The 18,616-nt window shown below is 38.3% G+C and overlaps 1 protein-coding gene across 2 annotated transcripts; it reads right to left on the reverse strand.

Moving 5' to 3' along the window:
* Window positions 1–1,730: 1,730 nt before the first annotated feature.
* On the reverse strand, window positions 1,731–14,421 carry LOC110172912 (aromatase). 2 transcript variants are annotated; one of them, XM_020938871.2, is made up of 10 exons: window positions 14,177–14,421; window positions 13,357–13,507; window positions 12,733–12,887; window positions 11,648–11,836; window positions 10,979–11,093; window positions 10,770–10,881; window positions 10,119–10,281; window positions 8,618–8,859; window positions 8,023–8,136; window positions 1,731–1,814 (listed from the first exon to the last, which is right to left on the reverse strand). In XM_020938871.2, exons 1-10 carry the CDS (start codon window positions 14,343–14,345, stop codon window positions 1,731–1,733), a joined length of 1,494 nt encoding a protein of 497 aa, XP_020794530.2. In that variant the 5' UTR covers window positions 14,346–14,421. The 2 variants fall into 2 exon arrangements, with proteins under 2 accessions (XP_020794530.2, XP_055010579.1); XM_055154604.1 differs by lacking the exon at window positions 1,731–1,814 and having other exon boundaries at window positions 7,893–8,136; window positions 12,733–12,885; window positions 13,355–13,507.
* Window positions 14,422–18,616: the final 4,195 nt, after the last annotated feature.

Consider the following 18,616-nt stretch of genomic DNA (forward strand, 5'->3'; position numbering starts at 1 on the left):
ACAGATGTTCTAATTACTAAAAAATTGTCTTGCCTGTCCACAGATCTGACCTGTGTCTTGACCTGGTGGAGTGCTCTGCTTGTCTCCCTAGTTTAATGCTGTACTATAAGCAAAACAGTAACATATCCATGGTAACAACATTTAACTTTATTTCCTACACTTTTCCTGACAGTTATTGTGGGTTTAATTATCCAAGCATGTTTTAAAATACCTTTGACGTCACAGCGGCTCACAGAGTTTAGCTTCATCAGTCGAACGAAATGATTGATTAACCCCCGTCCACTCATCTCCTCCCCCTCCTCCCCCCCCGAACAACCCACAAACTATTGCTATCAAATCAGACGTCACTGTCGTTGGACCTTACATGCACTCTCACTCATTTTTACTAAGCTTTGTCAAGGAAAAGATAAATAATTAAATAAATAAATTGAAAATCTAGGGACCTTGGTTGTCATGGAAACGGGAGCATGAAGAGGTGCCAGTCGTCGTCCTGAATTGTGAGGAATTTGGCATTTTGTGGGTTGTGCTAGAGTCAATATTGAGTGTTTTGAGACATTTGTTGTTTGTGTGACTTGTTGGCACTTTCGCTCATGCAAGACCAAAATGTTTAAAACTATTTTGTTGAAATTGTAAGAAGGCAAAAAAGTATGCAATATATTTAATTTAAGATGTAACTTACTGTATATTACATACAAAATGCAGTATAGTTCCGTGGAAAAGATTGGAATATTCCACAATAATTAAATATGTTTATCTCTTTTTATTATTTACTTATTTAGGCCTACAGATAATGCTGTCTCTCATCTTCCTGTTTTCATAAAATTACACACAGTCACGGTCCATGAAGAGATAGGTTTGTAATGCCAGTAATGAATTCCTATGAAACATTCCAGGCAAAGCAATAACATCACCGGTAAAAAGGGTGGTGGACCCTTAACCAGCAGCTTAAGTTCAATTCACATTATCTTATCTTATCTTTGCAGTTTCTGTCCAGAAAAAAAACATAGCAAAATAACATGCATTATACTGCACATAAAAATGTTGTAGTATCTAATGGATTAGTAATTGTACATTGTCCAAAGCTGAATCTAAGTTTCTTATCTTACCACCATTAAATAGCCTGAAGGGGAAGTTATAAATTAATAGTTGAAACTTGAGCAATATGGTCTCTGTGAATTGCACTCAGGACGTGCTTGCTGTGAGGTGAGGGTACTTAGGTGAGGGTGCAGGTTAGACTATTGGCACTGATATGGAGTAAATAGTAGTTAGTTGTATTTTCTGAAATGCATCTTAGAGGTTCTCTGTGGTCTCTGTACAGACTAAGGTTCCTTCAGGTTGCGTATACAGAGGTACATTATAATCACAGTGGCTGAGAGTTTCCGGTCACACCTCATAAATAAGACCAGACTGACACTGATGTGATGCGACAGTGTTAAGTTAAGAGGCTGTAATTAACACATCCCTGAGGCTCCAACTGTGAAAGCATCAGACAGATCAGGTTTTCAGAAGACATCAATAACTGGCCTTAAGAGTTTCGGTTTAGTACATCACATAACTGTTTTACTCCCGTTTTGGTTAAAGGTCCTGTATTACACAACATTGATTCTTGTGATTTTTGTGCCATGTTAGAGCAGTTACCTGTACTGACCCAAAGGACAAGATCATGGTTGAAATGAGTTTCCTCCACATGGTTGCTGGGCGCTCCCTTAGAGATTGGGTGAGGAGCTCAGTCACAAGGGGACGAGCTCAGAGTAGAGCCACCACATCGAGAGGAACAGCTGAGGTGGCTCGGGCATCTGTTCTGGATGCCTCCTGGCCGCCTTCGCTCGGGAGGTGTTCCGGGCATGTCCCACTGGAAAGATGCCTCGGGGAAGATCCAGGACACGCTGAAGAGACTATTTCTCTGGACTGGCCTGGGAACTCCTCGGGATCCCCCCAGAGGAGCTGGAGGAAGTGTCCAGGGTGAAGGAAGTCTACGTGTCCTTAGACTGTTGTCCCTGTGGCCCGGCCTTGAATAAGCTGAAGAAAATGGATGGATGGATGCAGAGCAGGTACCTCATTAAAAAACATATCTCAAGTTGTGTTTTGTTTCATTCACACGTTTGAGTAACCATTTTCAATTGAACAGCTCCTTTTACCTTTAGTTCAGTAGAGATCTGCAATTCCCAGACTGAAACTATCCAGATGATTCTACTGAAGGTGTACAAAGTTTAAAAACACAGTGGAGCACTTCCACTGTGTATTACTATCACAAGGTGGTGTAGTTTCTATTTGAGAGAAATTAGCCTAAATATGCAGGGTTTGTATGTTAAACGTGTGAATGAAACAAAATAAAACTCCAGGTATGTTTTTGATGAGGACACAATATGTTTATTGTTATATTCTGAAATGTTCTTCGCAAAGCAATCTAATCTCCATGGAGACACACAGTAAAGGCAAGTTAAGAATAAATTCAGTTGTTTCTGTGAGAACACAAGCCCTTTGTATTTGACTCCATCATTCAGTACTTCAACCTGAGAGGAGCACTGTTTCTCTGAAACGCAGCTCTCAGACCAGATTATTTTATCATCTATACATGTGTCTATTTTAAAACCCAACATGACCCAGTACAAAAACTTCAGCATTGGACACCTTTAAAAGTCAACTGACAAAATCATAACATTGCTTTTTCCAGGTAATCAACCATAATCTATGAAGAGGAGCCCCACCCAGATAAGGGAGGATACAATATTGATCTTGACTTTTACCTAACTGGTTCAATTTCACTTCTTTGATATGTTCTGCTACAACAGTACAGACTGAGCAGGGTATTTTTGTTTGTTTTGTTTTATAATTTTGCAGTTTGGTTGATCCTGTCCGCTCTTGTATTTGAGATTAGTGTGAAACAAAGTGACAGAGGAGCAGAGGACAGTTCCAGACACAGCTGGAGTCTTCTGCTGTTTACAAGAGCCCTGATTTAGCCTGGGACTGGTCATTCATTATCCTAAGTCAATAATGAGATCACATTTAGGACAGATTCAATATAAAACCATGGGAGGGACAGTCCATTTCCCACAATTTCAAAGGCACTGACCATTTCAAGAGAAACGACTTATCAATAATTGGTCAAAAAGTAACTTATACTATATAATATGCAAAATTTACCCCTGAGAGCTTTAAGTCATATCATATTCTTACCTTTACAAAAAATACTTGGAGTTGTGTTTTGTTTCATTCACACATGACTGAGTAACACTTTATTATTATTTTGTCTACATCTCCAAAGCTGGAAATGCTCTGTTCCAATTTGTGATGTAATTACGCTGTAGTTTTGAAGTTAACAGCTGCATTTCATGTTTAGTTCAGTAGAGATTGGCAATTCCAGGTCTGAAATAATCCAAATAATTCCAGTGAAGATGTATGGAGTTTAAAAACACAGCGGAGCACTTCCTTTATTACAGCATGACATCATAAGGTGGAATAGAGTGTTTTCTGCTTGAGAAAGAGAGAGAGGGAAAAAAAAACATCTTAAATATGTATGTTAGGACCTGGTATCATTAAGAAGTTGTCGATACGATACATACTTAGATACATAGGCCACAATACGATCTGCTTTTCGATACAGCGAGCTTCCGAATCAATCCGATTCAATACGATATATTTCACATCGATTCAATATGGTTTAGTGAAAAACAAAGGCTAAGTCACGGCTCTGATACTAAAAGTCGACTAAATCTGTGCAGAGTTAATATGAAAAACAACCATTTTACTTAAAACTGTGAAAATGCAACTCTTACAACTCTGACTGCAGCTCTTACACAAATGAATTCAGTAAAATATACCTAAAATGTCTCTTGATGATATATTAATACAGCAGCCCACCATATCGATATTGTATCAGGACATTAAATGATACGATATATCGATATTTAGATATTTTTATACACCCCTAATGTACGTATATGTTTTTGATGAGGAAACAACATCAGAAAATAACATAATATGGGCCCTTTAATTTGAGTTTACAGTGGTCCCTCATTTACCGCTGGGGTTACGTTCTAAAAATAACCCACAATAGGTGAAATCCGCTAAGTAGCCAGCTTTATTTTTTACAATTATTATATCTGTTTTAAGACTGTAAAACCCCTCACCACACACTTTATACACTTTTCTCAGACAGGACAGTTAAACCGTTTTTGCATTCTTCTTAAACACTTTTTAGCCAGATTTTAGCCAGAGAGAAAAATTGGTTTGAGAGGGGAGTGAAAGAAGCGATTCTGGTTAAGAAAGAGAACTCTCTAAACAGAAATGGAGGCCTCAGACACCATCTATCTCCTATTTACAACTCCATCCTCAAACCTTATTCAAAAGAAACAAGAGAACAATAGGTGTAGCCAGGTCAGGTTCAGAGGTGTGGAAGCCCCATTATGGCCATTAATTGTTATGCTAATTAAACCCCACACCCTGTACAGGTCAATAGGCCTAACTAACTAACAGAAACTGTAAACAAGTAGGTGTGTTAGTTTCAGTTAGTTAGTTCCTCCCTACAGACAGATATAAGATAAGATAAGATAAGATATGCCTTTATTAGTCCCACAGTGGGTAAATTCCAGTGTAAGGAAGTGTCCACCAGCATTCTGACCAGAAATGAAGAAGCAGCTTGGATGAGCTGTGAAACGTCTTCAACCAAACTAACTTTTGTAACGTCGTCAAACTGAATTTTTCTCCTCATCCTTCTTAAAACTTATTGCTGTTGTTGTCCTTATGTTATTTTCCTGCTTCTTTGTGTAACAAACCGAAGATTAATTTATTCCGTAATGGCGCTCTACAGCTGTGTAACTTCTACCTTCCTTCAGCATGTCCAGAAGTCCAACTTTCTGTGTGATGGTTTACATCTTCCTCTGCCTTTAGGTGCGACTGCAGGAGCCTTTGTCGGTGCAGAACGTTTCGTCGACATTGTGGGTTTTGTAGGGAGAAAACTTGCAGCACTTACATACAGCACTTCAGAATCACACTGCAAGAGATCGAACGTTTACGTAAATTTGGCAAACTGAACGCATTCTGTACTGTACAGGAGACACAGCACGGAGGAGACAGATTGACAATAGTCTACAGTCCCTTAGTCAATGAGGACGCAGGCGGATGAACACAATGCACGTTCATACATTGTAAAAAAAAAAAAAAAAAAAAAAAAAAAGCATGCTAAATTGCACAAAAAATAAATCTGAGAAACAGCGAGGCCGTGAAAGGTGAACCGCGTTATAGTGAGGGACGACTGTATCCCATTTTGTTGTATTTGGACATTTATTTATCTTTTTCCAGAATTCTGAACCAAATCCTGAACCAAAAGAGGTTGAAGGTTCCAGACTACACACAGTAATAACATGTACAGTATTTGAAAATCACATGTTTCTCAAACTTTTTCTAACCAAGAACCAATAAAGATAATATTTGGCTTTCGGAGTACCATGAAATCTAAAACCCAGACTTTATTATGTCTAAATTAGGTCTAAAAATGGCCCCAAAACATTATAAATTTGTCTCTATATAAACAAACACTTAAACTGCAGAAAAAGACATCTTAGATCGCCCGCAGATTCGCACACCTGCACACTCCAACAGTTTAAACCATGACACTGCACTAAAATCCTCGTTCATCAACATTTATACGACATTTGGCTGAAGTTTACAGTTAAAGATGGACATGGACTGACTTGTTGCTGATGCTGTAGAGGTGGGCATGTATTGATCTGAGTCTTTTCACATCTGTCACACTCTCTCTCTCTCGATAATCTCTCCCTCTTATTTCTTTTGCTTGCTCTTCTTCATCTTCTCTGCCTCTTTCTCTCTCTCTCTTCTCTCTCTGCAATCAGCCCCTCACCCCTGCAGGACCGTGGGGGTAAATTTATGCCATACTTGTTTATTTTTGGTAACTTGTTTTGCATGTTTTCAGGCTCTTGCGTCACTCAGATCACTAATGTTTGAGACGATGGGAGAAACAGCTGCGCAACTATTGAAATACTGATTTGATACTTGAAGCTACTTGAATTAAGAACATTTTATCCTGATTTGAGTAAATTTCACTTAACAAGTAAATTAATGTACCAGTGGAACAAGACTTTTTGTACAGCTAGGGACAATGAAGAGAAGAAAAACAGCTAATCTCAAATAAAATCTTGTGTTGTTTGAATTAAGAAAAACACTACAATAATTTTACTTTTCAAGATGGATCTACTCACATAAATTCAATGTACTTTTAACGTACCTAGATATTACTTTTGTTGTGTTTTCAAACTATATCTCCATTTTCTATCATTTTAAAGAGGACTATAGTGCTTTTATTAAATCAATGTATATTTTTGCTCTTTGATATTATAATATATTGTGTGAACTAGTGTGTCCAAAAAAAGGCCCTTGTGGATCAATAAAGTCTGAAAAAGTCTAAGTCTAAACTGTGTGCAGCAGTTTGGGAACAGTCTTTAGTTAATAAATGTGGATGGATATCTCATTTTGAAACTCCTTGCCAACTCCTTATTTGATTAATGCGAGCTGTAATATATTATAAATTAAAGTCTTATCCTAAAGCTGTTCAGAGTGAGTGAGTGCTTGTCTAGAGAAGATGAAATTTAGCTGGTGAAATATTAGATGGTTTGGCTCCCTCTTCAGGTCACAAACTACAAATACATGTTTTTTATCTACTTGATTTCTTGCAGTCATATGTGAACAAGGTAAAAGGCTAAATTTAAAATGTAAAAAAGCAAAAAAAAAAAAACAACAACAAAAAAACACTTGTGACCAAGACTTTGACAGAACAAAATATGGGCATAAACTGTATTATTGTTTGTATAATAATTATGATTTACTTGTTAAATTATGCAGAATAATAATTAATACATTAATAATACAATTACACATGACATGATGGCATAATAACTTACATTTATTAACATGTACACAATTGTAACAGTTTAGAAATACAAAAGACTAATTTGTACAAAAATGTTACGGTACTGGTGCGAGATCAAACACTAGGAGTACATGTAGGGTGCGTCCAAAGGTTAATGTGAATATATTACAAAGTGCATGAAGTACTGACTAAACTAAACTGTTACATAAATCACTATGTTTATTTATTTACAATCTGCATCTTATTATTTTGTGTTTTCAATGTGCAAATATTGTATAAAAATGCTGCATTATCAAATGGCTTATATATGGCAAAATTAACAGACTTCAATGCTCTTTAAAGGGGCACTAGGTAACTTTTCTGATTGTGGGTTCATCACTTGCTTGTCACCATGGCGATGTTATTGCTTTGACTAAAATGCTCCACAATATGGCATTAAGTGTTATTGTAATAATAAAATAAAAACACTGGAGGAAAACATTTATAAACATGAATCTCCACAAAACTGTAATAACTTGTAGATAGTTACTGTGGTAGAATAAGTTTAATTTTAAAGTCATACTGCGGAAAATTTCAGCTCTAGCAATAACATCTCCATGGTGACAGGCAGGCGGCAGACTCTCCACCAGAAAAGTTCACCTTTACAAGTGCGTTGTGTAACTTTTCTATTGGAGGGTCCGTCAGATGTTTTACTCCATGGAGATGTTATTGCTTTGTCTGGAATGTTTCATATTATGGCATTAAACGTTTCTGTCTTCATGTAGACTAAACAAGACCAAGGTACAGGTCAGATCTATGGAGAGGCAACCCACTCACAGTCAGAATGCCTGTTTTTCTAGTTGTTTTTGAGCAATAAAACCACCTGTAATTTAATAAATATAAAGTAGAGCTGTCATACTGTGGAACTTTCCAGGCAGAGTGATGACATCTCCATAGAAACAAGCAGGTGACGGACCCTCCACCAAAAAGTTACGCAGTTCACCTTTAAGTTCCTCAGGCTCTGCTCTTTAGGTTCTTACGGCTCGGTTTCGGGGCAGGAAGTTCATGGAGACGAATTGCTCTTTCTCCACGGGCTGCTGGGACAGGTCGTTGGTCTGGGGCAGGAGGTCCAGAGTGAGGCCCTCGTGTGGACACACCGAGTACTGCGACAGGAGCGTCACCAGGACCGACTTCATCATCACCATGGCAACGTGCTTCCCCACACAGGAGCGGGGTCCCGAGCCGAAGGGCTGGAAGAATCGTCGAGGAGCCTAAGGGAAACAGAATATATAGTGAGTTTAAAAAGAACTGTAGAGAAGTTTTAATATTTAGGAATACAAAATAATATATTTCAAACAGAAAACAAGGGGAAAAGATAATGTAAAAAGCTTATTCATGTTTGCAAATAGATGTAAATGCTTGCTATAGTTCAAATAAATAGTTTTGGCTTTAACAAATCTGTGGACAACTAATTATGGGTTTAGGTGACATAATTATAGTCATGCATAGTTTTAACACTGAGCAATGATTGTTATGTAAAATATACAATATCAGCTGATGTAATAAAATAATTAAAAATAAAATAATTAATTAAATAATATAATAACATAATAACATGCAAATAATAATGGAAATGTAAAATGTTTTAACAACAAACTGACACTGTCATTAAAGAAGGATTAAAGGAAACACTAAAATAAGGACTTTAACATCTTTTTACTGTTTCCATCTGCCCGTGTTGATGTTACTTACATTTTTCTTAAAGTGTTCCAAGCTGAATTCATTGGGATTCATGAAGAACTCTGTCCTGTGCATGCGCCCTGTGTTCAGGATGATGTTTGTCCCCTTTGGCACACTGTAGCCGTCAATGACATCATCAGCCAGCGTCCGCCTCATGGAAAAGTCCACAACGGGGTGAAATCTCAGGCCTTCGTTTATAAAAGCGTCCATCACCGGCAGATTCGGCAAGTCTGAGTTTTGGAGCTGCCTCTTACCTTGAGGAGAGAACAGACTTAGACTTAGACAAACTTTATTGATCCATGAGGGTAGCTCACACATCACAATATAATATAATAACAAAGAGCGAAAGTATAAATGTTAACAATAACGGATGTTGTATTTTCACACCACTAGGTCTATTTATGCTACTGTTGTCAGACCAGAGAGGCCAGGTGAGTCTGAACAAAGGCCAGGTGAGTCTGAACAAAGCAGGTGGGTCTGAACAAAGGCCAGGTGAGTCTGAACAAAGGCCAGGTGAGTCTGAACAAAGCAGGTGAGTCTGAACAAAGGCCAGGTGAGTCTGAACAAAGACCAGGTGAGTCTGAACAAAGGCCAGGTGAGGGGAAGGGGAAACAGGTTTCATATCTGCAATCTACTGCTGAATTAAATTAGATAAATGTCCGGGTAATCCCTCAGTTGTCCAGGTATGATCCATAACTTTTGTCCAGTAGACAGAATTAAATAAAGTTATAGAAAATAGCTTTAACGGTACACTATGTAACCTTTTGTGTTTGTGCGCTTGTCACCAGTGTTATAACTTTGCCTGGAATGTTCTGCAGTTTGGCACTAATCTATCTTGAACTACATGCGCTGTTTCAATAAAAAGAAAAAGAAAAAAAAAAAAAAAAACTTGAACACATGTATTAATAATGTTAGTTGGCTTGCCTCTCCACAGACCTGACATGTACAGTACTGTAACTTGGCCTCTGTGTATCACCTAGGCATCACTAGGGCTGGTTATCATTAAGAAGTTAAATACAGTTCAAGTGAGTTCAAGTGATGCTAAAAGTCTTTAAGCCACCTCTTGTGCAAAGTTAATATGAAACACACCCATTTTACTCATCAAAACAGTGAAAATGTCAAATGTGTTGCACAAAAAAGTTTCCTTCCTCTGAACAAGCAACAAAACTGTAGCTCTGTAACAAAATACTTTACAAAATAAAAAAAAAAAAAAAAAACTCTGGTCAGTATGTTGATACAGTAGACCCTGATGTCGATACTGTATCATCACATTAAATTATACAATTGATATTTTGATATTTTTGCACACCCCTAGTCATCACCATAGCTTAAGACAGTTTAATTTCATATTGTGAAAAATTCTAGGCAAAGCGAGAGAAGCTGAAGTTACATTGTGCACCTTTAATGCAATCCATAAAAAAATAACAGGTTTAATTTTGACTTATGAAATCATAAACTGCTCGTACTGACTAAGAATGAACCCAGTTAATGACTTAATGAGACATTTTCTTACCTATGACAGTGTCTAGCTCCTGCAGTAGCTGTAGCTCCACTAGGGGGTGCTGTTTGAGAAGCAGCAGCATAAAGAAGAGGCTGATGGAGAGAGTGTCTGGAGCCGCGATGACCATCTCCAACACGCACTGCCTCACGTTATCACCAGACAGCTCCCCGTGGTTCTACAAACACAGAGGGACACTATTATGCACAAGGGAGTACCACTTTACCTTAATTAGCCTCAATAAAGTGTGAATAATGTCTTAAAGTCTTATTTTGTAAAGCACTTGGAATTACTTTGTGTACAAATTGTGCTCTACATATATATTTGCCTTGACTTACTTTAAATAAACCATAACAAAAGATTAAATAATGAATATTACTTGGAGTTATAGGGTGTATTAATGTTGTCAGAGAAGTTATTATGCTATTTTTATATTATATTATATAATTTTATTTTAATTATTATTATTAAATATGTGTATCTATTTCCATGGAAACCAGGAGGAAATTTGCCACCAGGCCAAGGTCTGATCTGTGGAGAGGCTACTGTGCTCACCTAAATTGGACCTAAATGTAAAATGTAACTTACAAAAACAAACAAACAAAAAAACAACAAAACTGTATCATTTCCACAAATATGATAAAATAAAAGAGCTGTGGGTCTGACCTGTGCAAAGATGAGGTCTGCAGCGAAGTTAATATGGTCCAGTTTATCGGCCTGCTCCATGGACCTGCGCTTCTGTTGGAGCAGCTCCTCTATGGCGTCCTGCAGCTCCTGACTGACATGAAATACATAATGCATCCAAACATTTCCTTATTTATGATCATTTATAATAGAACAAACATATAAAATAGTATAAAGCTAAAGGTGCTCACGCTGCAGACTTGTGTTTCTTGTGGATCCAGTCCAGTCTGAAGTAAATGTCTGGTTTGATCAGAACTGCCTGCCAAGTCTCAAAATACTTGTGGATCTTGTGCAGCAGCTCCTTCTCTGCAAAACAAATAAATAAGATGCATGATTTTGATTTAAAGTGACATAAACATGACTGTCCCCAGATGAGAGATATCAGGACATGTTCAAATTAACTATAGCTTTTACTGATTGCAAATAAGATTTATTCTTAATTACAAAAACATATTAATTTGGTCAAGGTCTCAAGATGATTATCTAATCAGAAAGAAGAAATGAGTCGCTCATTTGGGTTTCCAGTTTCAATGCTGAAATCAAGAACCTCATCAAATCATTAATCAGTGCTAGTGCAGTCTCTGCAGCTCAGAGAGTGAATTCTGAAGGGTCTATGAGGTATGGCCTGTCCTGAAAAACTTCCTCTATCTGCAGGTTTAGGCACTGGAAACCCAGGTTAAGTTGTGATTGTTCCTATTACCTAAAATAGTAAGAGCGCAGGAAACATATAGCTCCTGCAGAAATTCAATATATATCAAATCTATATCAAATCTATATCAAAATATAGTGCCTAAATCAAAATGTATACAATCCATCAACAGCATTATCTGTCCAACAAAATAAAGATGCAAGTAATTTACCATTGATGGGCACATCCAGGAACAGTCTGTTGGAGATGTCGACCACAGTGGCACGCAGAAACCTCATGACGTCCACACGCTCCAGCAGCCCCTGAGGGTCAGAGGTCAGGTCCTTTAGCTCCTCCAGGTGAGTCTGAGTGGATGAGGCACAGATGTCGACTGTGTGCTGCATACCAGGACCTGTCAGAGCTGTCAATACAAACATTATCATTAATGACTAACACTTTTCCTATTGATAACACTGAACTAAAAGGTAGTGACTGTATTACAACAAAAAAATGCATTTTATCAATATGAATTTCAGCTGCCCCCATCTCTATTAAATATTATTGACCAATAGAATGATGTTATCTGAAACCCAGCAATACATGGCATTCTTTCAAGTTATTCTTTCATGGTGTAACTTGCTTTGCTTGTCTCGATTCAGATATGGAAGACATGTTGATAGGCATAGGGTGATTATTTTTTTTACAAGAACAGGACAACACAGGACAGCACGTAACAACAGCTTGAGATCACCTCAGACAAGATTGTACTTAAACATCTGATTTGATAGGACTAAAACCGGAACAATCCAAGTTTTGTGATAAGGGTCACGTTTGATGGAAATATGATATGTATGGTTCAACTAAACATGTATACTATAGAATAAACTGACCACATTTTAGAAACCAATGATTAAATAACTCAATATTACAAACAGATTAATATCAGCTTTGGCTTGTTAAAGGAGTGATATACTGTGTACACTGGGGCAAAAAAAGCTGAAAAAAATACCTTATTATAATTTTTCTGACAATCTTTGCAATATAATTTTGCAGTTAGGGTTTTAATAATAGAATTCTGCTTAAAGTTCACATTCTAAACAATTCCAAACAATTGACAAAAAGACTGAAATGTAAACTGACAAACTAATATTCAGATCTAAATTACAGGGTTAGCAGTTTTTATGCAGAATAAAACAGGATATTTTGTTGTTTATGGCGGTACTTCAAAATGACAGCCTCAAATTATGATTAGACTGTGATTAATTTTGCAGCTCTTGTGTGCACTGCAAGACAAAAAGGGGATAAAAAGCAGTGTACCTTTGCTGAAATAGGCGCGTATCTTCTTCCACAGATTGACGTTGTTGTTAAAAATAATCCCTCTCTCGTGCATCCCCAGGCACCCCAGCCCCAGCTTGCTCCCAAAGCGAGACGTGTAGTTGGAACTCTTCAGAACATGATGCACAGCCGACGCTCTAGTGAAGAAAATATACAATTAAATGTCAAGTACTGTCCTTTATCAAGATCTGCACAACATACCGCAATCACAATCAAAGTCTGCAACTATTTAAAGGTTCTATATTACACAAAATTGACTCTTGTGAGCTTTAAGCCATGTTAGAAGGTTGTTATGTCCTCAAAAACATTGCCAGTGTTGTGTTCATTCATGCATGTTTGAGTAATCCTGTCTGTCCACATCTCCAAAGATCAAAATGCTGCTTTTGTTTATCAGTTCACGTTTCACTCTTCTCTTAAATGCTCCTGGAGTTATCTACAATGTGCATTTTGACCAGAATCCTACTTTTTAAACATATATTGCAAATCACATTCACAATAATTCACACCCATCAGAAAAATCACAATTATAATATTTTTTTTTTCCAGCACTGCACAGCCCTACTCATCAAATTGTGTATTAATTTCTTGGAATTAGTTCATCCACACCTGCTGATGACCAGGGTCTCCTCTCCGTCGATCCAGACCCTTACGATGTCTCCGTACTTCAGGTTGTAATAGTTGCTGGCCGTGCCGATACCGGTCCAAATGAATCTGAGGTATGAGAGCACAGGCCCCAGACCCAGGAGGAACAGAGGACCTGGTTTAGAGGATACAAAGAAAAATTGTTTCGTTACACGTGTTGTCAACTGTGCATAATACAGGTTCGGGATCATATATTTAACACATACATTTTGCATAGGAAAATTTGATATGCAATGATTTTAATAATGAAACAATAGCTGTAACTTGATGTATAGTTATGGTGACCAGATAATTAAAATTAAAAACTGGGAGACACAAAGGTTGGGATGGTCATAATAAAATTGTGAAAAGAGCGCTGACATTTCTCGACTCTTACGTGTCAGTATTTAATCTGAAGGACTTCTGTCATTGCATTTTTGTTTATCTTGCCTTGTGCTCACTTTCAGGCATGGTTTTCTGTATTTTAGCCAAAAGAAAAAGACAATATATTGGCCTCTTTACTGTTGGTGGGTAACAAAATGGTCAAAAATAGCAACAAATGAGAGATTTCTTGTATTAAACTGGGGCAAATCTGTGTTTTTTGAAGAAATCTGCTGAGACAGAGGAGATAAGGCTCAAAACTGGGTAAAAAGGTACGTCTGGTCAGTCTATTCATGGTGTGCCCAACCTCCCCCCGATTAAAACAAATTTAAACCGAACTTTTCTGGCTCAATTAAGTCATAAAATAAATGCAACTTAACAAATATTAGAATTACCACATGATAATAAAAAACTTAATTTCAACCTGGTACTGTTGTCTTCTTCTTCTTTTCAGTGTGGCTCCAAGCGACCAGCAGCACGCACGCCAGCAGCGCCAGGGTCCTAGTTGCCACGGTGACCCCCGGAGACAGCAGCCCCGTGGCCTTGTGGGAAGTGTAGTCCGTCTTGACGTCGAGCAGGCTCAGATTCATCATGGTGCTTTCCAGGACACGGAGGTTAGGCCGTGAGAGGGGAGAGGCCGCAGAAAGATGCAGCGATGGGCGAGAGGCCGGGTTTTATATCCTCCCGCGCTGGTGTGAAGCCAGGTCAGGGTAAAGACACAAGTCACAACACTCACACGGATTACGTAAACAAAATGGCGACCTTGAGCGATGGGTTTGTGCCATAACCTTGAGATCAGAGTACAATTTCAGTGGAAAAGACGGTATTTGACAGCTGGCAGTTCAAAGACAAACGCTTATTAGATGTATCTGGTGCGCAGGAAACTGGAAAAAAATGTTATCATGAAAAATGCATCTGCCAAGTAAAATAAAAAGTAAGGCGTTTGATCCAGAAGATTATGAGTCTTTGTACTGCACACGCGCACACAGAGTTTGACAAGGTTTTGGAAAAGTTTTGGCAAAGTTTGAGTATTTCAAATGAAACAGAAAACACACATTAAGTTCTTGTAGAAGTGTAAATGCAAGGAACAGCAAGATAAAAGTTGAAACACTCAAATTGCTGATGTCCAAAAGCTTTTTTAAAATTTTTGAATTAATGTTTAGGCAGATGTATTTATTTATCGGCCATTTGAGTGTGATATGCATTTTTCACTTTAAATTTAAAGTTTGAGTATTTGACATGACAAAATCTCATCTACAAATTGTGAATGGTCACGATTTTATATAGTGCTTTTACAGCTTCAAGACGCAAAGCAGTGCACGGTACCACTCACCATTCACACACACACACACACACACACACACACTCATACACCAGTGTACACAGACACACCTAGAGTGAGGTGAGTGTCTTGCCCAAAGACACAATGACAGCATTCATCTGTGGGAGCTGAAATCACATCGCTCAAACAGTGAAGTTTATGCTGAGAGTGGGATTCTGACCGACAACCTTTGGATCTGTGGACAAACATTCTACCAACTGAGCTACTGTTGTCAACAAGATTTTTTGTAGAGTCTAAGAGAAAAACATCTCATTAGACTACACTGTTTTGTGATTTGTGGTAAGGTTAAGGTACACATTACTAGCCAGACTGGCATCACCTAGTGCCTCCGCTCAATTTCATTTCTCTCTAGCGACTTGGTCAGGAATTGGAATACACTAGATGGCCTGCAAGAACCTCGAAAGTGCGAGTCCAGGCACCAGCCAATGAGCGAAGAGACACACATTCTGTCTTGGCAACGATTCCCGAGAACGAGGATTTAAAGCTGGAACAAAGAGAATGTTTGGTGAATTTTATCAAGGGGAAAGACGTTATTACCCTTCTTCCTACAGGATTTGGGAAAAGCTTAATATACCAGTTAGCCCTGTTAGAGGCGCATTACATACGTCACGACCAAATAGCAGAGACTGGTTAAATAAAAAAGTACCCGCCTACCGTTGAGCGAATGAATTCTAATGCCGTGAGGTCAGACGGTTTCTACAAAGTGAAACCGGCTGATGAATCAGGCTAACACTTTTCTGCCTCTGTAGGAAAATGTGTTCTCTGCATTTGTTCTCCATCCTTCAATACCGCTGGGGCATTGAGCTTTGGAGTGCAGCACCCAGGGACCCATCCCCAGATCTAGAAATAGACTTGGCCAGGACTCAGGACTACCTTAGCTGGAGGATTTTAACTATTATGCCTGTTTTACTGTTGACGGGGGAAGCCAGAGTGCCCGGAGGAAATCCACCCAGACACAGTGGGAAACATACAAACTCCTTGCTGTGAGGTAAGAATGTGAACCACTCAGCCACCTCGTCACCATTCAAATTACAATCTCAGTTTATTAAATCAGCCCTATCAGTTTTTTTTCATAGTCTAAAAACACTCTTTGTTTTATATACGCTTTGGTCTGACTTGATGTTGTTGTCTCTTTGTCCTGGTGGTTCAGCTCGTATAAAGGCGTCCTCAGTGACTCTCACCTCCCACACCAAACAGAGGAATGCAACCGGAGTGAATGAGCGACTGTGACTGCACCATAATGCTGCGCTGTATGACGACTGATGACCCCCCGATAACACAGAGAAAGCCCCTTCTCACTGGACCCTCTGTGAGTAATGTCCAGAATCTACACAGTTTATGGGAATATATGTTAATGTAACCCTGAGCTGCTGTCAACCACAACCCATCCAAAATGATGTTATTTGTTCTGAGTAACCATAAAACAAATACAGAAAGAAGTTCAGAAAGTTTTGTTCGAGATTATCACCACAAATCATTAAAAGAAATAACATAATTGACAATATTTTTTTTAATTCTTTTCAGTTTTTTCAAAAATGTGTCAAATTGCTTTAGTAACAATCAAGTGGAATAAGAAGGATACATAAAACACAAGCCAAAACTCTTTTATAACAAAACCGGTGGCATTATTAAATCAAATGCCAATAAAGAGTTAGTAATTTCACATTTGTATTTGTACATATTCGTTGTCAGTTTTTCAACCTTTATTTGTTAAAAAATTAGTGATGAACCTGATCCAATACTGGTATCGGATATTGACTTTAGTACTAGAAAATTTGTTGAATTGGATATTGGCTTCCAAATTTCGATTCAGCCAATGACCTGGTTGGTTGTATAAGTTGATGTAATAATAAAATGATGTTAAATCGGTGCAACGTCAGCAGTGATGTGGTTGCTGTATCAAACCGTTGTGGTGAAGAGGGCTGAGAGCTGAGCTGAAAGACAAGCTCTCTCAAAGATCTATTTTCTTACCCTCTGCTTTGGTCATGAGCTTTGGGTAATGACAGAAAGGACAAGATCGAGGATACAAGTGGTCAGAATGAGTTTCCTCCGCTGGGTGGCTGGGCGTTCCCTTAGAGATAGGGTGAGGAGCTTGGCCACATGGGAGGAGCTCGGAGTAGAGCCACTGCTCCTCCACGTTGAGAGGAGCAGCTGAGGTGGTCTCTCGGCTGGCCTGGGAACACCTTGAGGTCCCCCTGGAGGAGCTGGAGGAAATGTCCGGGGTGAGGGGAAGTCTGGGAGTCCCTGCTTAGACTGCTGCCCCCTCGACCCGACCTTGGATAAGCAGAAGAAAATGGATGCATGGATGAAATGATATAATATTGGCCAAAAGAGTCTCTTAGTGTTTGAATTTATATTTATACAGATCTGTTCTGCCGTTACGTGAGGGATAAATGAGAACTACATAACACATTTAGATCAGTCACTACATTGGTATCGGTTGGTCAGGTTTTGTCAGATACTTAAAGGTAAAGTATTGAAATTGGATATAGGAACTGAAAAAGCTGGATCATGAATGTCTATTAAAAATGTATTTAACAAATCTCATTGTACAATAGAAATTCTTGTTTGACCGTAAACTCTTATACCACATTCATATGTAAGACCAGAGAAATGTACTGGTTAAATCCGGGATTGAATCATTAAAGTTCGTGTTAAAGGCGAATGTTCTGACCAATAAACCACAGTGGCACATTACTGACATGAAAAATGTGCTTCCAACTTTATTTTAAATGTATTTTTGTAGATTTCCTCTCTGTGCCCATTACATTACACTTGCTCCTGTAGCTCTGAACTGAACCCAGTGAACTCCTGTTTGTTTGGCCCCAGAGGTCAGCAGAGGAGACAGGAGAGATAAAGTCCAGTGGTTTGGCAGATGTTGTATGAGAAAGGGCTCAAACTAAAAAGGCTGTAGGATGATAAGGGTTTTGACCACACAGCTGCAGTTTCACAGTTTCACACAAGAGGAGTTACATGGCGAGGGCATTCAAGGTTCAGAGCGCTGTGCAAAACTAAAGATGACTGGAGCCTGAGAATTTCAGTTTTTATCCAAAGTTTTGGAGAAATTGAGATGTTATTCATACTGTATACTTCCTGATAACCTTCTGTACTCTATCATCCTTTTCTAAGATTTGGTGCAGTTTTTAGGTTTATATGAGCAAAACACCATTCCCCTTTCCATTTTGCTAAAGGAAATAGAATACGCTATTAACATTCTAAGTAGCGATGCACCGATCCGATACTGGCATTGAATATCTGTGCAATACTTGGATCAGATATCAGCTTCAAAATATCGGTTCATCTGATATCTTGATTGAGCTTTTAAATCAATGTAATAAGACAATAACAATAATAAGTCAATCTATATTTATACAAAGCTATTCTATAGTTACATGAGAGATAAAAAGCAGACACATTTGGAACAGTTTAGACTTATTTTATTTTCGTTTAAAGGAAATACTATTGAATGCTGCTTTTTCGGAACTGAAAAAGCTGGATCGGTGCATCTCTAATTCGAAGGGA

The sequence above is a fragment of the Boleophthalmus pectinirostris genome, unplaced genomic scaffold, assembly GCF_026225935.1.
Source record: "Boleophthalmus pectinirostris isolate CB_2022bp ecotype Guang Dong unplaced genomic scaffold, ASM2622593v1 HiC_scaffold_19, whole genome shotgun sequence".
Taxonomy (NCBI): domain Eukaryota; kingdom Metazoa; phylum Chordata; class Actinopteri; order Gobiiformes; family Gobiidae; genus Boleophthalmus; species Boleophthalmus pectinirostris.